Source organism: Scyliorhinus torazame, chromosome 1 (assembly GCF_047496885.1).
Source record: "Scyliorhinus torazame isolate Kashiwa2021f chromosome 1, sScyTor2.1, whole genome shotgun sequence".
NCBI lineage: Eukaryota > Metazoa > Chordata > Chondrichthyes > Carcharhiniformes > Scyliorhinidae > Scyliorhinus > Scyliorhinus torazame.
In genome coordinates this window covers 108,109,828-108,126,089 of record NC_092707.1, presented here as the reverse complement: position 1 = coordinate 108,126,089, position 16,262 = coordinate 108,109,828, and the positions used below count along the sequence as shown (strand labels likewise).

General features: G+C 50.8%; 1 protein-coding gene across 5 annotated transcripts in view; it reads left to right on the top strand.

Moving 5' to 3' along the window:
* med15 (mediator complex subunit 15) overlaps positions 1–16,262 on the top strand; it is a 226,421-nt gene that overhangs the window by 35,844 nt on the left and 174,315 nt on the right. For all 5 annotated transcript variants that reach the window (XM_072499563.1, XM_072499583.1, XM_072499591.1 and 2 more), the window contains exons 2-3: positions 5,303–5,390; positions 11,277–11,328. In XM_072499563.1, coding sequence (XP_072355664.1) covers positions 5,303–5,390; positions 11,277–11,328 — 140 coding nt within the window. The remainder of the gene's footprint in view (positions 1–5,302; positions 5,391–11,276; positions 11,329–16,262) is intronic.

The following is a 16,262-nucleotide window of genomic DNA, read 5'->3' as shown; positions in this document are numbered from 1 at the left end:
AACCGCGAGCACTGTTCATTCAGCCAGGCTAACTGCGAGCACTGTTCATTCAGCCAGACTAACCGCGAGCACAGTTCCTTCAGCCAGGCTAACCACGAGCGCTGTTCGTTCATCCAGGCTAACCGCGAGCACTGTTCTTTCAGCTAGGCTAACTGCGAGTGCTGTTCGTTCATCCAGGCTAACCGCGAGCACTGTTCACTCAGCCAGGCTAATCGTGAGCACCGTTCCTTCAGCCAGACTAACCGCGAGCACCGTTCATTCAGCCAGGCTAACTGCGGGCATTGTTCATTCAGCCAGGCTAACTGCGAGCACCGTTCATTCAGCCAGGCTAACAGCGAGCACCGTTCCTTCAGCCAGGCTAACCGCGAGCACTGTTCATTCAGCCAGGCTAACCGCGGGCACTGTTCACTCAGCCAGGCTAACCGCGAGCACGGTTCATTCAGCCAAGCTAACCGCGAGCACCGTTCCTTCAGCCAGGCTAATCGTGAGCACCGTTCATTCAGACAGGCCAGCAGCGAGCACCGTTCATTCAGCCAGGCTATCCGCGAGCCCCGTTCCTTCAGCCAGGCTAACCGCTAGCCCCGTTCCTTCAGCCAGGCTAACCGCTAGCCCCGTTCCTTCAGCCAGGCTAACCGCGAGCCCCGTTCCTTCAGCCAGGCTAACCGCGAGCCCCGTTCCTTCAGCCAGGCTAACCGCGAGCACCGTTCATTCAGCCAAGCTAACCGCGAGCACCGTTCCTTCAGCCAGGCTAACCGTGAGCACCGTCCCTTCAGCCAGGCTAACCGCGAGCACCGTCCCTTCAGCCAGGCTAACCGCGAGCACGGTTCATTCAGCCAGGCTAACCGCGAGCACCGTTCATTCAGCCAGGCTAACCGCGAGCACCGTTCATTCAGCCAGGCTAACCGCGGGCACTGTTCACTCAGCCAGGCTATCCGCGAGCACCGTTCGTTCAGCCAGGCTAACCGCTAGCCCCGTTCCTTCAGCCAGGCTAACCGCGAGCCCCGTTCCTTCAGCCAGGCTAACCGCGAGCACCGTTCATTCAGCCAAGCTAACCGCGAGCACCGTTCCTTCAGCCAGGCTAACCGCGAGCACCGTTCCTTCAGCCAGGCTAACCGCGAGCACCGTTCCTTCAGCCAGGCTAACCACGAGCACCGTTTATTCAGCCAGGCTAACCGCGAGCACCGTTCATTCAGCCAGGCTAACCGCGAGCACCGTCCATTCAGCCAGGCTAACCACGAGCACCGTTCATTCAGCGAGGCTAACCGCGAGCACCGTTCACTCAGCCAGGCTAACCGCGAGCACCGTTCACTCAGCCAGGCTAACCGCGAGCACTGTTCATTCAGCCAATCTAACCGCGAGCACCGTTCATTCAGCCAGGCTAACCGTGCGCACCGTTCATTCAGCCAGGCTAACCGCAAGCACTGTTCATTCAGCGAAGCTAACCACGAGCACCGTTCCTTCAGCCAGGCTAACCGCGAGCACCGTTCATTCAGCCAGGCTAATCTCGAGCACCGTTCATTCAGCCAGGCTAATCTCGAGCACCGTTCATTCAGCGAGGCTAACCGCGAGCACCGTTCACTTAGCCAGGGCAACCGCGAGCACCATTCACTCAGCGAAGCTAACCGCGAGCACCGTTCACTCAGCGAAGCTAACCGCGAGCACCGTTCCTTCAGCCAGGCTAACCGTGAGCACCGTTCATTCAGCCAGGCTAACCGCGAGCACTGTTCATTCAGCCAGGCTAACCGCGGGCACTGTTCACTCAGCCAGGCTAACCGCGAGCACGGTTCATTCAGCCAGGCTAACCGCGGGCACTGTTCACTCAGCCAGGCTAACCGCGAGCACGGTTCATTCAGCCAAGCTAACCGCGAGCACCGTTCCTTCAGCCAGGCTAATCGTGAGCACCGTTCATTCAGCCAGGCTATCCGCGAGCACCGTTCATTCAGCCAGGCTAACCGCACGCCCCGTTCCTTCAGCCAGGCTAACCGCGAGCCCCGTTCCTTCAGCCAGGCTAACCGCGAGCACCGTTAATTCAGCCAAGCTAACCGCGAGCACCGTTCCTTCAGCCAGGCTAACCGTGAGCACCGTTCCTTCAGCCAGGCTAACCGCGAGCACCGTTCCTTCAGCCAGGCTAACCGCGAGCACCGTTCATTCAGCCAGGCTAACCGCGAGCACTGTTCATTCAGCCAGGCTAACCGCGGGCACTGTTCACTCAGCCAGGCTATCCGCGAGCACCGTTCATTCAGCCAGGCTAACCGCTAGCCCCTTTCCGTCAGCCAGGCTAACCGCGAGCCCCGTTCCTTCAGCCAGGCTAACCGCGAGCACCGTTCATTCAGCCAAGCTAACCGCGAGCACCGTTCCTTCAGCCAGGCTAACCGCGAGCACCGTTCCTTCAGCCAGGCTAACCGCGAGCACCGTTCCTTCAGCCAGGCTAACCGCGAGCACCGTTTATTCAGCCAGGCTAACCGCGAGCACCGTTCATTCAGCCAGGCTAACCGCGAGCACCGTTCATTCAGCCAGGCTAACCACGAGCACCGTTCATTCAGCGAGGCTAACCGCGAGCACCGTTCACTCAGCCAGGCTAACCGCGAGCACCGTTCACTCAGCCAGGTTAACCGCGAGCACTGTTCATTCAGCCAATCTAACCGCGAGCACCGTTCATTCAGCCAGGCTAACCGTGCGCACCGTTCATTCAGCCAGGCTAACCGCAAGCACTGTTCATTCAGCGAAGCTAACCACGAGCACCGTTCCTTCAGCCAGGCTAACCGCGAGCACCGTTCATTCAGCCAGGCTAACCGCGAGCACCGTTCATTCAGCCAGGCTAACCGCGAGCACCGTTCATTCAGCCAGGCTAACCGCGAGCACCGTTCATTCAGCCAGGCTAACCGCGAGCACCGTTCATTCAGCCAGGCTAATCTCGAGCACCGTTCATTCAGCGAGGCTAACTGCGAGCACCGTTCACTTAGCCAGGGCAACCGCGAGCACCATTCACTCAGCGAAGCTAACCGCGAGCACCGTTCCTTCAGCCAGGCTAACCGTGAGCACCGTTCATTCAGCCAGGCTAACCGCGAGCACTGTTCATTCAGCCAGGCTAACCGCGGCACTGTTCACTCAGCCAGGCTAACCGCGAGCACGGTTCATTCAGCCAGGCTAACCGCGGGCACTGTTCACTCAGCCAGGCTAACCGCGAGCACGGTTCATTCAGCCAAGCTAACCGCGAGCACCGTTCCTTCAGCCAGGCTAATCGTGAGCACCGTTCATTCAGACAGGCTAACAGCGAGCACCGTTCATTCAGCCAGGCTATCCGCGAGCACCGTTCATTCAGCCAGGATATCCGCGAGCACCGTTCATTCAGCGAAGCTAACCGCGAGCACCATTCACTCAGCGAAGCTAACCGCGAGCACCGTTCACTCAGCGAAGCTAACCGCGAGCACCGTTCCTTCAGCCAGGCTAACCGTGAGCACCGTTCATTCAGCCAGGCTAACCGCGAGCACTGTTCATTCAGCCAGGCTAACCGCGGGCACTGTTCACTCAGCCAGGCTAACCGCGAGCACGGTTCATTCAGCCAAGCTAACCGCGAGCACCGTTCCTTCAGCCAGGCTAATCGTGAGCACCGTTCATTCAGACAGGCTAACAGCGAGCACCGTTCATTCAGCCAGGCTATCCGCGAGCACCGTTCCTTCAGCCAGGCTAACCGCTAGCCCCGTTCCTTCAGCCAGGCTAACCGCGAGCCCCGTTCCTTCAGCCAGGCTAATCGTGAGCACCGTTCATTCAGACAGGCTAACAGCGAGCACCGTTCATTCAGCCAGGCTATCCGCGAGCACCGTTCCTTCAGCCAGGCTAACCGCTAGCCCCGTTCCTTCAGCCAGGCTAACCGCGAGCACCGTTCCTTCAGCCAGGCTAATCGTGAGCACCGTTCATTCAGACAGGCTAACAGCGAGCACCGTTCATTCAGCCAGGCTATCCGCGAGCACCGTTCCTTCAGCCAGGCTAACCGCGAGCACCGTTCCTTCAGCCAGGCTAACCGCTAGCCCCGTTCCTTCAGCCAGGCTAACCGCGAGCCCCGTTCCTTCAGCCAGGCTAACCGCGAGCACCGTTCATTCAGCCAGGCTAACCGCGAGCACCGTTTATTCAGCCAGGCTAACCGCGAGCACCGTTCATTCAGCCAGGCTAACCGCGAGCACCGTTCATTCAGCCAGGCTAACCGCGAGCACCGCTCATTCAGCGAGGCTAACCGCGAGCACCGTTCACTCAGCAAAGCTAACCGCGAGCACCGTTCACTCAGCGAAGCTCACCGCGGGCACCGTTCACTCAGCGAAGCTAACCGCGAGCACCGTTCACTCAGCGAAGCTAACCGCGAGCACCGTTCACTCAGCGAAGCTAACCGCGAGCGCCGTTCACTCAGCGAAGCTAACCGTGAGCACCGTTCACTCAGCGAAGCTAACCGCGAGCACCGTTCACTCAGCGAGGGTAACCGCGAGCACCGTTCGTTCAGCCAGGCTAACCGCGAGCACCGTTCACTCAGCGAAGCTAACCGCGAGCACCGTTCACTCAGCGAAGCTAACCGCGAGCACCGTTCACTCAGCGAAACTAACCGCGAGCACTATTCATTCAGCGAAGCTAACCGCATGCACCGTTAACTCAGCGAAGCTAACCGCGAGCACCGTTCACTTGCTGCTGATGGTAAAACCTGCTTTCTTCGTCCCTGAACTGAGAGGAGCAAACTCTGCATGAAAATCCGCTCAGCTCCGTCTACACTCTCAACATGAAAACTGATAGCTGCCCAAGAATGCTGATCAGCACCTGTGTTGCACAGGCACATATTTCATCACTCTGTCTGGCAGAGTATCTTGCAGAGAATCGGGTTAACGACTGCAGATGCACATGGTCCTGCAAGGGTAATAGTCTGAGGCTGGTTGCTGTGTTCAGTATTAATGTTCTTTCTTGGGATGCGGGTGGCACTAGAATTGTTTGTTGCCGATCCCATTGTTGCCCTTGTGAAGGTGATGGTGAGCCTGAATTAATTGAACCAAGAGTTTCTGAAATAATTGACTAAAGAGCTGTTCAGTCAGAGTGGAAGTTGAGACTTTTATAAGATTTTTTTTGTGATGGATGAACACAGAACTTCGGAAGGTTTTATTTAGGTACCAGTTTATTACTGGCTGATTCTCTCTTTCTGTGAATTCATGCAGAGTTGACCATGGGATTCTGGGTAATAATGGGAAGATCCCAACCCATGCCATAGAACCGCCCGGGTGCTGCTGCAGGAAGCCCTGTTAACTCTGATGATCGTTTTCCTTTACAGAGACGATGCCATGCGGTCAGCTGGGACTCCGATCACCAAATCGAGCAAAGATATGGAAAACCATGTTTTCCTGAAAGCAAAGACCAGGGTAAGTGAGGTGACCCAGTAATGTGCTGGCATCGGTTGGACATGTGCGGTTTGGGATGTAGTGAGAAAGATTGAGCTGCCAATGGTTTGTAGCTTTTCATTCCTGCCTTTCCCTCTCTCTGCCCCCCATCAAACATCCCCAAGCCAGGTCCCGCACAGGGTTAGATACAGAGTAAAGCTTCTTCTACACTGTCCACATTAAACACTCTCAGGACAGGTACAGCACAGGGTTAGATACAGAGTAAAGCTCCTTCTACACTGTCCACATTAAACACTCAGAACAGGTACAGCACAGGGTTAGATGCAGAGTAAAGCTCCTTCTACACTGTCCACATCAAACACTCTCAGGACAGGTACAGCACAGGGTTAGATGCAGAGTAAAGCTCCTTCTACACTGTCCCCGCCAAACACTCCCAAGGACATATACAGCACAGGGTTAGATACAGTGTAAAGCCGCTTCTACTCTGTTTCCATGAAACGCTCCCAGGACAGGGACATCATGGGGTTAGATAGGAAGTAAAAGTCCCTCTACATTGTCCTTATCAAATGCTCCCAGGACTGGTACAGCATGGGGTTAGATATGGAGTAAAGCTTCCCCTTCACTGTCCCCATCAGACACTCCCAAGACAAGTACAGCAAGGGTTTAGATACATAGAACATAGAAAAATACAGCACAGAACAGGCCCTTCGGCCCACGATGTGCCGAACTTTTGTCCTAGATTAATCATAGATTATCATGGAACTTACAGTGCAGAAGGAGGCCATTCGTCCCATCGAGTCTGCACCAGCTCTTGGAAAGAGCACCCTACCCAAGGTCAACACCTCCACCCTATCCCCACAACCCAGTAACCCCACCCAACACTAAGGGCAATTTTGGACACTAAGGGCAATTTATCATGGCCAATCCTCCTAACCTGCACATCTTTGGACTGTGGGAGGAAACCCGAGCACCCGGAGGAAACCCACGCAGACACTGGGAGGATGTACAGACTCCGCACAGTGCCCCAAGCCGGAATCGAACCTGGGACCCTGGAGCTGTGAAGCAATTGTGCTATCCACAATGCTACCGTGCTGCCCTTAAGAACAAATTAATCTACACTATAAATTCTACTGTAATCCATGTACCTATCCAATAGCTGCTTGAAGGTCTAATGTTTCCGACTCAACTACTTCCACAGGCAGTGCATTCCATGCCCCCACTACTCTGGGTAAAGAACCTACATCTGACATCCCCCCCCCTATATCTTCCACCATTCATCTTAAATTTATGTCCCCTTGTAATGGTTTGTTCCACCCGGGGAAAAAGTCTCTGACTGTCTACTCTATCTATTTCCCTGATCATCTTATAAACCTCTATCAAGTCGCCCCTCACCCTTCTCCGTTCTAATGAGAAAAGGCCTAGCACCCTCAACCTTTCCTCGTAAGACCTACTCTCCATTCCAGGCAACATCCTGGTAAATCTCCTTTGCACCTTTTCCAAAGCTTCCACATCCTTCCTAAAATGAGGCGACCAGAACTGCACACTACTCCAAATGTGGCCGTACCAAAGTTTTGTACAGCTGCATCATCACCTCACGGCTCTTAAATTCAATCCCTCTGCTAATGAACGCGAGCACACCAGAGGCCTTCTTCACAGCTCTATCCACTTGAGTGGCAACTTTCAAAGATGTATGAACATAGACCCCAAGATCTCTCTGCTCCTCCACATTGCCAAGAACCCTACCGTTAACCCTGTATTCCGCATTCATATTTGTCCTTCCAAAATGGACAACCTCACACTTTTCAGGGTTAAACTCCATCTGCCACTTCTCAGCCCAGCTCTGCATCCTATCTATGTCTCTTTGCAGCCGACAACAGCCCTCCTCACTATCCACAACTCCACCAATCCTCGTATCGTCTGCAAATTTACTGACCCACCCTTCAACTCCCTCATCCAAGTCATTAATGAAAATCACAAACAGCAGCGGACCCAGAACTGATCCCTGCGGTACGCCACTGGTAACTGGGATCCAGGCTGAATATTTGCCAACCACCACCACACTCTGACTTTTATTGGTTAGCCAGTTCATTATCCAACTGGCCAAATTTCCCATTATCCCATGCCTCCTTACTTTCTGCATAAGCTTACCATGGGGAACCTTATCAAATGCCTTACTAAAATCCATGTTCACTACATCCACTGCTTTACCTTCATCCATATGCTTGGTCACCTCCTCAAAGAATTCAATAAGACATGTAATGCAAGACCTACCCCTCACAAATCCGTGCTGACTATCCCTAATCAAGCAGTGTCTTTCCAGATGCTCAGAAATCCTATCCCTCAGTACCCTTTCCATTACTTTGCCTACCACCGAAGTAAGACTAACTGGCCTGTAATTCCCAGGGTTATCCCTAGTCCCTTTTTTGAACAGGGGCACGACATTCGCCACTCTCCAATCTCCTGGTACCACCCCTGTTGACAGTGAGGACGAAAAGATCATTGCCAATGGCTCTGCAATTTCATCTCTTGCTTCCCATAGAATCCTTGGATATATCCCGTCAGGCCCGGGGGACTTGTCTATCCTCAAGTTTTTCAAAATGCCCAACACACCTTCCTTCCTAACCAGTATTTCCTCGAGCTTACCAGTCTGTTTCACACTGTCCTCTCCAACAGTATGGCCCCTCTCTTTTGTAAATACAGAAGAAAAGTACTCGTCCAAGACCTCTCTCTTCAGACTCAATACACAATCTCTCGCTACTATCCTTGATCGGACCTACCTCGCTCTAGTCATTCTCACATTTCTCACATATGTGTAAAAGGCCTTGGGGTTTTCCTTGATCCTACCCACCAAAGATTGTTCATGCCCTCTCTTAGCTCTCCTAATCCCTTTCTTCAGTTCCCTCCTGGCTATCTTGTATCCCTCCAGCGCCCTGTCTGAATCTTGTTTCCTCAGCCTTACACAAGTCTCCTTCTTCCTCTTAACAAGACATTCAAACTCTCTTGTCAACCATGGTTCCCTCACTCGACCATCTCTTCCCTGCCTGACCGGGACATACATATCAAGGACACGTAGTACCTGTTCATTGAACAAGTTCCACATTTCACTTGTGTCCTTCCCTGACAGCCTATGTTCCCAACTTATGCACTTCAATTCTTGTCTGACAACATCGTATTTACCCTTCCCCCAATTGTAAACCTTGCCCTGTTGCACGCACCTATCCCTCTCCATTACTAAAGTGAAAGTCACAGAATTGTGGTCACTATCTCCAAAATGATCCCCCACTAACAAATCTATCACTTGGCCTGGTTCATTACCAAGTAGCAAATCCAATATGGCCTCCAATCTGGTCGGACAATCTACATACTGTGTTAGAAAATACGGAGTGAAGCTTCCCCTACATTGTCCCTATCAAACACTCTCAGGGCAGATACAGCATGGTTTATGTGCAGAGTAAAAATCCCTGTACACTGTCCTCATCAAACACTCGCAGGACAGGTAAGACAGTAGTTTAGACACCGAATAAAGCTCCTTCTACACTGTCCCCATCAAACCCTCCCAGGGCAGGTACCACAGGAGTTGGATACAGATTAAAAAATCCCTCTACACTGTCCCTATCAAAGCCTCGCAGGGCAGGTACAGCACAGGTTAGATACAGAGTCAAGCTTCCCCTACACTGTCCCCATGAAACACTCCTGGGACAAATACAGCGCGGGGTTAAATATGGAGTGAATCTCCCTTTGCACTGTCCCATCAAACACTCGCAGGGCAGGTACAGCACAGGGTTGGAAACGGAGTAAAGCTCCCCCTCCACTGTCTCCATCAAATATTCCCAGGACAAATACAGCACAGGGTTAGATGCAGAGTAAAGATCCCCCTACACTTTCTCCATAAAACACTTTCTAGACAGGTACAGCACGGTTCAGATACATAATCTAAATTACACAATGTCATTAAAACTCTGTCTCCCTCACAAAAGTTTTCTAGTTTTCACTTTTCAAGAGCTAACCTCTGAATCCCCTCCAATAACCACAATAATTTGGACTGCCTCAATGATTTCTCACCTCCTGATTGTTTAATCTCTTCTCTTGAGACTACATCCCAAGTGTGCACTACAGCATCGACTCGTGCACAAATCCAGTTCTTCGACCACACCAAGAGTAAGACCACCGCTTCAAAGGGCTACCTTTGCCCCAACAGCCTGCGGTACGGAATCACCAACCTTATGCTGTCTTTTCAGCTCTCCAGGCTTCTGCGAAACCCTTACTAACGTGGAGCCTGCCAACAGCAGCATATTTGTTGCCCAGAGCTGCTTCTCAAGCCTCACAACATTCCCAGTTCCATTGGCTCACCTCTCCGATGATCTGGTGGCTCCTTCACTGGTAGTTTCTCTCCCTGGGATCGTCCCTAGGCTTCCTCTTGGTCCTGAGACTCCCCTTGTTATGACGCCAAACCTAAGTCCCGTGGTTCTTGTTTTCGGACTACGCATGCGCACTCAGCCGTTTAACAAAAAGAGCTCAAACCGGAGCCTGCATCTTCTCTCTCACTGCATGCACGGGCCTGTTGGGAAATGGAGTCCTCCATCTGGACTAAGGTAGATTCCTATTTCCGATTAGCACCCATCTATGTTCCCAGGACAGCTCCAACATGGGGTTAGATGCAGAGTAAAGCACTCCCATATAGCATGCACTGAGTACTGTAACTAATGAGCTGCAGTCAGCAACCCTGTATATTTGGGATGTGAGCGTTGCATTTGTTGCCCATCCGTAATTGAAGCATTTAAGAGTCAACCGCATTGCTGTGGGTCTGGAGTCACATGTAGGCCAGACCAGGTAAGGACAGCAGATTTCCAGCAGAGCATTACCCTGGGTCTCTGGAGTGACGTTGCCACTATGCCACCCCCCCCCCCCCCCATGTTGACCACTTCCTTTTTCTTTTAGCCAATTCTAAATCCATGCTTTCACTGACTCATTAATCCCGTGAACGCTAATTATGCGAACTAATCTTCCCTGTGTTAACCACCCTAGCCTCATTGTAGAACACAATCAAATTAGTCAAACATGATCTGCCCGTGGTGGCGCAGTGGTTAGAGCTGCTGCCTCATGGCGCTGAGGACCTGGGTTCGATCCCGGCCCCAAGTCACTGTCCATGTGGAGTTTACACATTCTCCCCATGTCTGTGTGGATCTTGCCCTCACAACCCAAAAATGTGCACGATAGGTGGATTGGCCACGCTAAATTGTCCCTTAATTGGATTTAAAAAACAAACAAACCATGATTTTCCTTAATAAATCCATGATGTGGTTTAATTGTTCGCCCACACTTATCTAAATGCCAATTACTTTTGTCCTGGATTATTGTCAGTGAAAGCTTCCCTGCTACTTTCCTCTGGGTGCTCCGGTTTCCTCCCACGGTCCAGGGATGTGCAGGTTAGGTGGATTGGCCATAATAAATTGCCCCTTGGTGTCCAAAAGGTTAGGTTGGGTTATGGGGATAGGGTGGAGCCATGGGCTTAAGTTGTGTGGGCCGGTGCAGACTCGATGGGCCGAATGGCCTCCTTCTGCACTGTAAATTCTATGATCTATGATTCTACTGATATTAGGCTGATTGGCCTCTGGTGCCCAGGATTGTGCCCCTCCCTTTTTTTTTTAGAGAAGGTGATTAACTTTTGAAATCCTCTCGAGTTCTGGCGCCATCTCATATCCAGGGAGGATTGGCAGATTGTGGCCAAAGGTAATGCAATTTCCACCCTTTCCTCAGTGACCTCAGATGTCACCGATCTGGACCAGGTGACTTTTCTAGTTTGAGAACTGCCAATCTCCAAAGCATCTAATTTTTGTATCAGTTCAGAAATGATTGGATATCATCATGCAGGTTAAGTTTCTGTCAGTTTGTTTTGTATTCCAACAGGAAGAATATCTCAGTCTGGTGGCAAGACTTATTCTGCACTTTCGAGACATTCGTAAGTATTCAAGATTATCACTTGCCTGATTGTTCTTCAGAGAATGTTCAGATTGGTGCAATTAGTTTAAAATTTTCCAAAAATCCAACGTGCCTTAACTGAGGAGCTCCGAATGGGAATCATAGATTCATAGAATTTACAGTGCAGAAGGAGGCCATTCGGCCCATCGAGTCTGCACCAGCCCTTGTAAAGTGCACCTTACCTAAGCCCACACCTCCACCCTGTCCCCGTAACCCCATCTAACCTTTTGGACAGTAAGGGCAATTTAGCATAGCCAATCCGCCTTACCTGCACATCCTTGGACTGTGGAGGAAACCGGAGCACCCGGAGGAAACCCATGCAGACACCAGGAGAACGTGCAGACTCTGCACAGACAGTGACCAAAGCCCGGAATCAAACCTGGGACGCTGCAGCTGTGATGCAACTGTGCTACCGTGCTGCCCACACTGCGGTGTGTCAGTGAGGGAGAGGCTGTGGGGTCAGTGAGGGAGAGGCTGTGGGCTCAGTGATAGGGAAATTAGTGTGGCCACTTCACCTATGCTGCACATCTTTCGGTTGTGGGGGTGAGACCCATATGGACAGTAATCCGGGGCCGGGATCAAACCCATGCCCTCGGCACCATGAGGTAGCAGTGCTAACCACTGCGCCACCATGCCGCCCCAGCAGAGTCCTTCTCATTAACATTTGGGGCCTTTGTCAAAATCGGGACAATTTGCAGTAATCGTTAGGGACTTCAACTACCCTAATATCAATTCAAATACGAACAGTGCTGAGGGCACAGAGGGTGCAAAATTCCTGTACTGCATTTTCCAGCGCATAACAAGCCCAATCTTAGCAAATTAAACTGGGCAAATGGATGAGGTAGCAGTGTGGGACCATTTTATAGATAATAATGCAGTTTGATTTTTTTCATCAGTATGGAAAAGGAGAAAGATGGAACATGAATAAAAGCTCTTAAATTGGGGAAGACACATTTTTCAAAGCTGAGAGGTAATCTAGCAAGAGTGGACTGGATAATCAGCTTCAGAAGGAAAAATGGTGTCCAATCAGTGGGAGGTGAAACTCTACGGGCTCATGTCCTCATGTAGGAAAAGGGCAGTGCTGCCTAATCTAGAGCCCCAGGCTATCTAAATGCATACAGACCAAGATAAAACAGGGCTCTAGATTTCCACAGGACTCAAGAGTTAGGGCTCTTGCTGTTTGTTCTATATATAACAATTTAGATTAAAATGTGGGAGGCATGACTGGCGAAATTACAGATGACGCAAAAATTAACCGTGTAGTTGATAGTGAAGAGATTAACTGTTGACTCCAGACTGATATCAATGGCTTGGTTGAATGGGAGGAAAAGTGACAAATGGAATTCACTCTGGAAAAATGTGAGGTAATGGATTTGGGGAGGGGAGACAAAGCAAGGAAACACTCAATAAAGGGGAAGATATTGAAAGGGGGTGAAGAAGAGAGTGACACTGGCGTGCATGTCCACAGAAGCTTGAATGTGGCAGGACAGGTGGACAAGGTGGTCAAGAAAGCATATGGAATTCTCACCTTTATTGGGGAGGTATTGAATACAAAGGCAGGGATGTAATGATGGAACTGTATACAATGCTGGTGAGGACACAGCTGGAATTTTGTGTACAGTTCTGGTCACCACATTACAGGAAGCACTTGATTCCTCTGGAGAGAGTGCAGAAGAGATTTCCAAGAATGTTGTTAGGGCTAGAAATTGCAGCTATGAGGAAAGATTGGATATACTGGGATTGTTTTCCTTAGAACAGAGGAGGCTAAGGGGTGACCTGATTGAGATATACAAAATTATGAGGGATCTGTTACCCGGGGCATAGATTTAAGGTGATTGATAGAAGGATTAGACATGCGGAAAAACATTTCCACCCAGAGGTGGGTGTCTGGAATGTACTGTCTAAGTTGGTGGTCGAGGCTGAAACATTCAACTCATTTAAAAGGTACTTGAACCTTCATCGATAGTGCTGTAACCTGCAAGGCTACAGACCAGGGCGGCACAGTGGTTAGCATTGCTGCCTCACAACGCCAGGGACCCAGGTTCAATTCCGACCTTGGGTGACTGTATGTGTGGAGTTTGTACATTCTCCCCGTGTCTGTGTGGGTTTCCTTCCACAGTCCAAAGATGTACATGTTAGGTGGATTGGCCATGCTAAATTGCCCCTTAGTGTCTAAAGGTTAGGTGGGGTTACGATGAAAGGGCAGGGGATTGGGCTTAGGTACGGTACTCTTTCAGAGGGCCGGTGTAGATTCAATGGGTCGAATAGCTTCCTGCACTGTAGAAATTCTCTGAAAATGGGATTAAAATGAGCAGCTAGTTTCTTTTTTTGCCCGGCACAGAAACGCTGGGCAGAATGGTCTCTTTCTGCGCTGTAGCTTTATTGTGGTTTCAGTTTGCACCTCAAGTGCCAGGCAAAATAGAGAGAATCTGACCATCACACCTCTGCATTCAATGGCATTACCATCACCAAATACCCCACTATCAACAACCTGGGGGATTACAATTGATCAGAAACTGAACTGGACTAGCCATATAAATACTGTGGCTACAAGAGAAGATCAGAGACTGGGAACCCTGCAGCGAGTAACTCACTGACTCCCCAGAAGTCTGTCCACCATCTACAAGTCATGAGTGCAGCTCCAACACCACTCCAGAAGCTCAATGCCATCCAGAACAAAGCAGCCCGCTTGATTGGCACCCCATCCACAAACATTCACTCCCTCCACCTCTGACACACAGTCGCAACAGTGTCTACCATCTGTTACAGACAGACTCTCGGCGGTTGTGGCAAGGACTAAACAACATAACGGGCTACAAAGCGAAGTCGAACAGTATCTCTGGCAGCAGCGCACCCCTCCCCGATGAACTCAATGCATTCTATGCTCGGTTCGAGCTGGTAACCAACAATCTGCTGGCGAGTGCCCCAGCAGCCCATAATTCACCCATACTCACCATCACAGCTTCCAAAGTCAGATTGGCCTTCCTGAAAGTGAACCCTCGGAAGGCGACGGGCCTGGACGGGATCCCTGGTCGTGCACTCCGAGCCTGCGCGGACCAGCTGGCAGAGGTATTCGCGGACATCTTTAACCTGTCCCCACTCCACTCCGAGGTCCCCACCTGCTTCAAGAAGACCACCATCATACCGGTACCAAAGAAGAACCAGGCTACGTGCCTCAATGACGACCGTCCAGTGGCCCTGGCTTCAGTCGTAATGAAGTGCTTCGAGAGGTTGATCATGAAGCGCATCACCTCCATACTCCCAGAATGCCTTGATCCACTGCAATTCGCATACCGCTGCAACCGGTCCACATCAGACGCCATTTCCCTGGCTCTACACTCATCCCTAGAGCATCTCGAAAACAAGGACTCCTGCATCAGATTCCTATTTATTGACTACAGCTCCGCCTTCAACACCATAATCCCAGCCTAACTCCTATCAAAGCTCCAAAAACTAGGACTTGGCTCCCCACTCTGCAACTGGATCCTCGATTTTCTGACCAACAGACCACAATCAGTAAGAATGAACAACAACACCACCTCCACAATAGTCCTCAACACCGGGACCCCGCAAGGCTGCGTACTTAGCCCCCTACTCTATTCCCTGTACACACACGACTGCGTGGCAAAACTTGGTTCCAACTCCATCTACAAGTTTGCTGACGATACGACCATAGTGGGCCAGATCTCGAATAACGACGACTCAGAATACAGGCGGGAGATAGAGAACCTAGTGGAGTGGTGTAGCGACAACAATCTCTCCCTCAATGCCAGCAAAACTAAAGAGCTGGTAATTGACTTCAGGAAGCAAAGTACTGTACACACCCCTGTCAGCATCAACGGAGCCAAGGTGGAGATGGTTAGCAGTTTCAAATTCCTAGGGGTGCACATTTCCAAAAATCTGTCCTGGTCCTCCCACGTCGACACTATCACCAAGAAAGCACAACAGCACCTATACTTCCTCAGGAAACAAAGGAAATTCGGCTGTCCACATTAACCCGTACCAACTTTTACAGATGCGCCATAGAAAGCATCCTATCGGGCTGCATCACAGCCTGGTATGGCAACTGCTTGGCCCAGGACCGCAAGAAACTTCAGAGAGTCGTGAACACCGCCCAGTCCATCACACGAACCTGCCTCCCATCCATTGACTCCATCTGCACCTCCCGCTGCCTGGGGAAAGCGGGCAGCATAATCAAAGATCCCTCCCACCCGGCTTACTCACTCTTCCAACTTCTTCCATCGGGCAGGAGATACAGAAGTCTGAGAACACGCACGAACAGACTCAAAAACAGTTTCTTCCCCACTGTCACCAGACTCCTAAATGACCCTCTTATGGACTGACCTCATTAACACTACACCCTGTATGCTTGATCCGTGCCAGTGCTTATGTAGTTACATTGTATATGTTGTGTTGCCCTATTATGTATTTTCTTTTCTATCCTTTTCTTCCCATGTATTTAATGATCTGTTGAGCTTCTCGCAGAAAAATACTTTTCACTGTACCTCGGTACACGTGACAATAAACAAATCCAATCCATCTACAAGATGCACTGCACAAACTCACAAAGGCTCCTGAGACAGCACCTTCCAAGCCCACATTGTCTACCATCTCGCAGGTCAGGGGCAGCAGATACATGGGAACACCACCTAGAAGATCACCTCCAAACTATTTACCGTCCTGACTTGGAACTATATTTCCGTTCTTTCACTATCACTGGGTCAAAATCCTGCAACTCCCTTACTAACAGGAGAGTTGTGGTGTACCTACATTCCATGGACTGCAGCCATTCAAGAAGACAGTAAATAGTGGTGGACAATTAAGCAACCTACTGAAGTAAGAGGCTCCTCAAATATCCCCATCTGAAATGATGAGGTAACCTAATATGTCAGTGCAGAAGATGAGGCTGAAGCT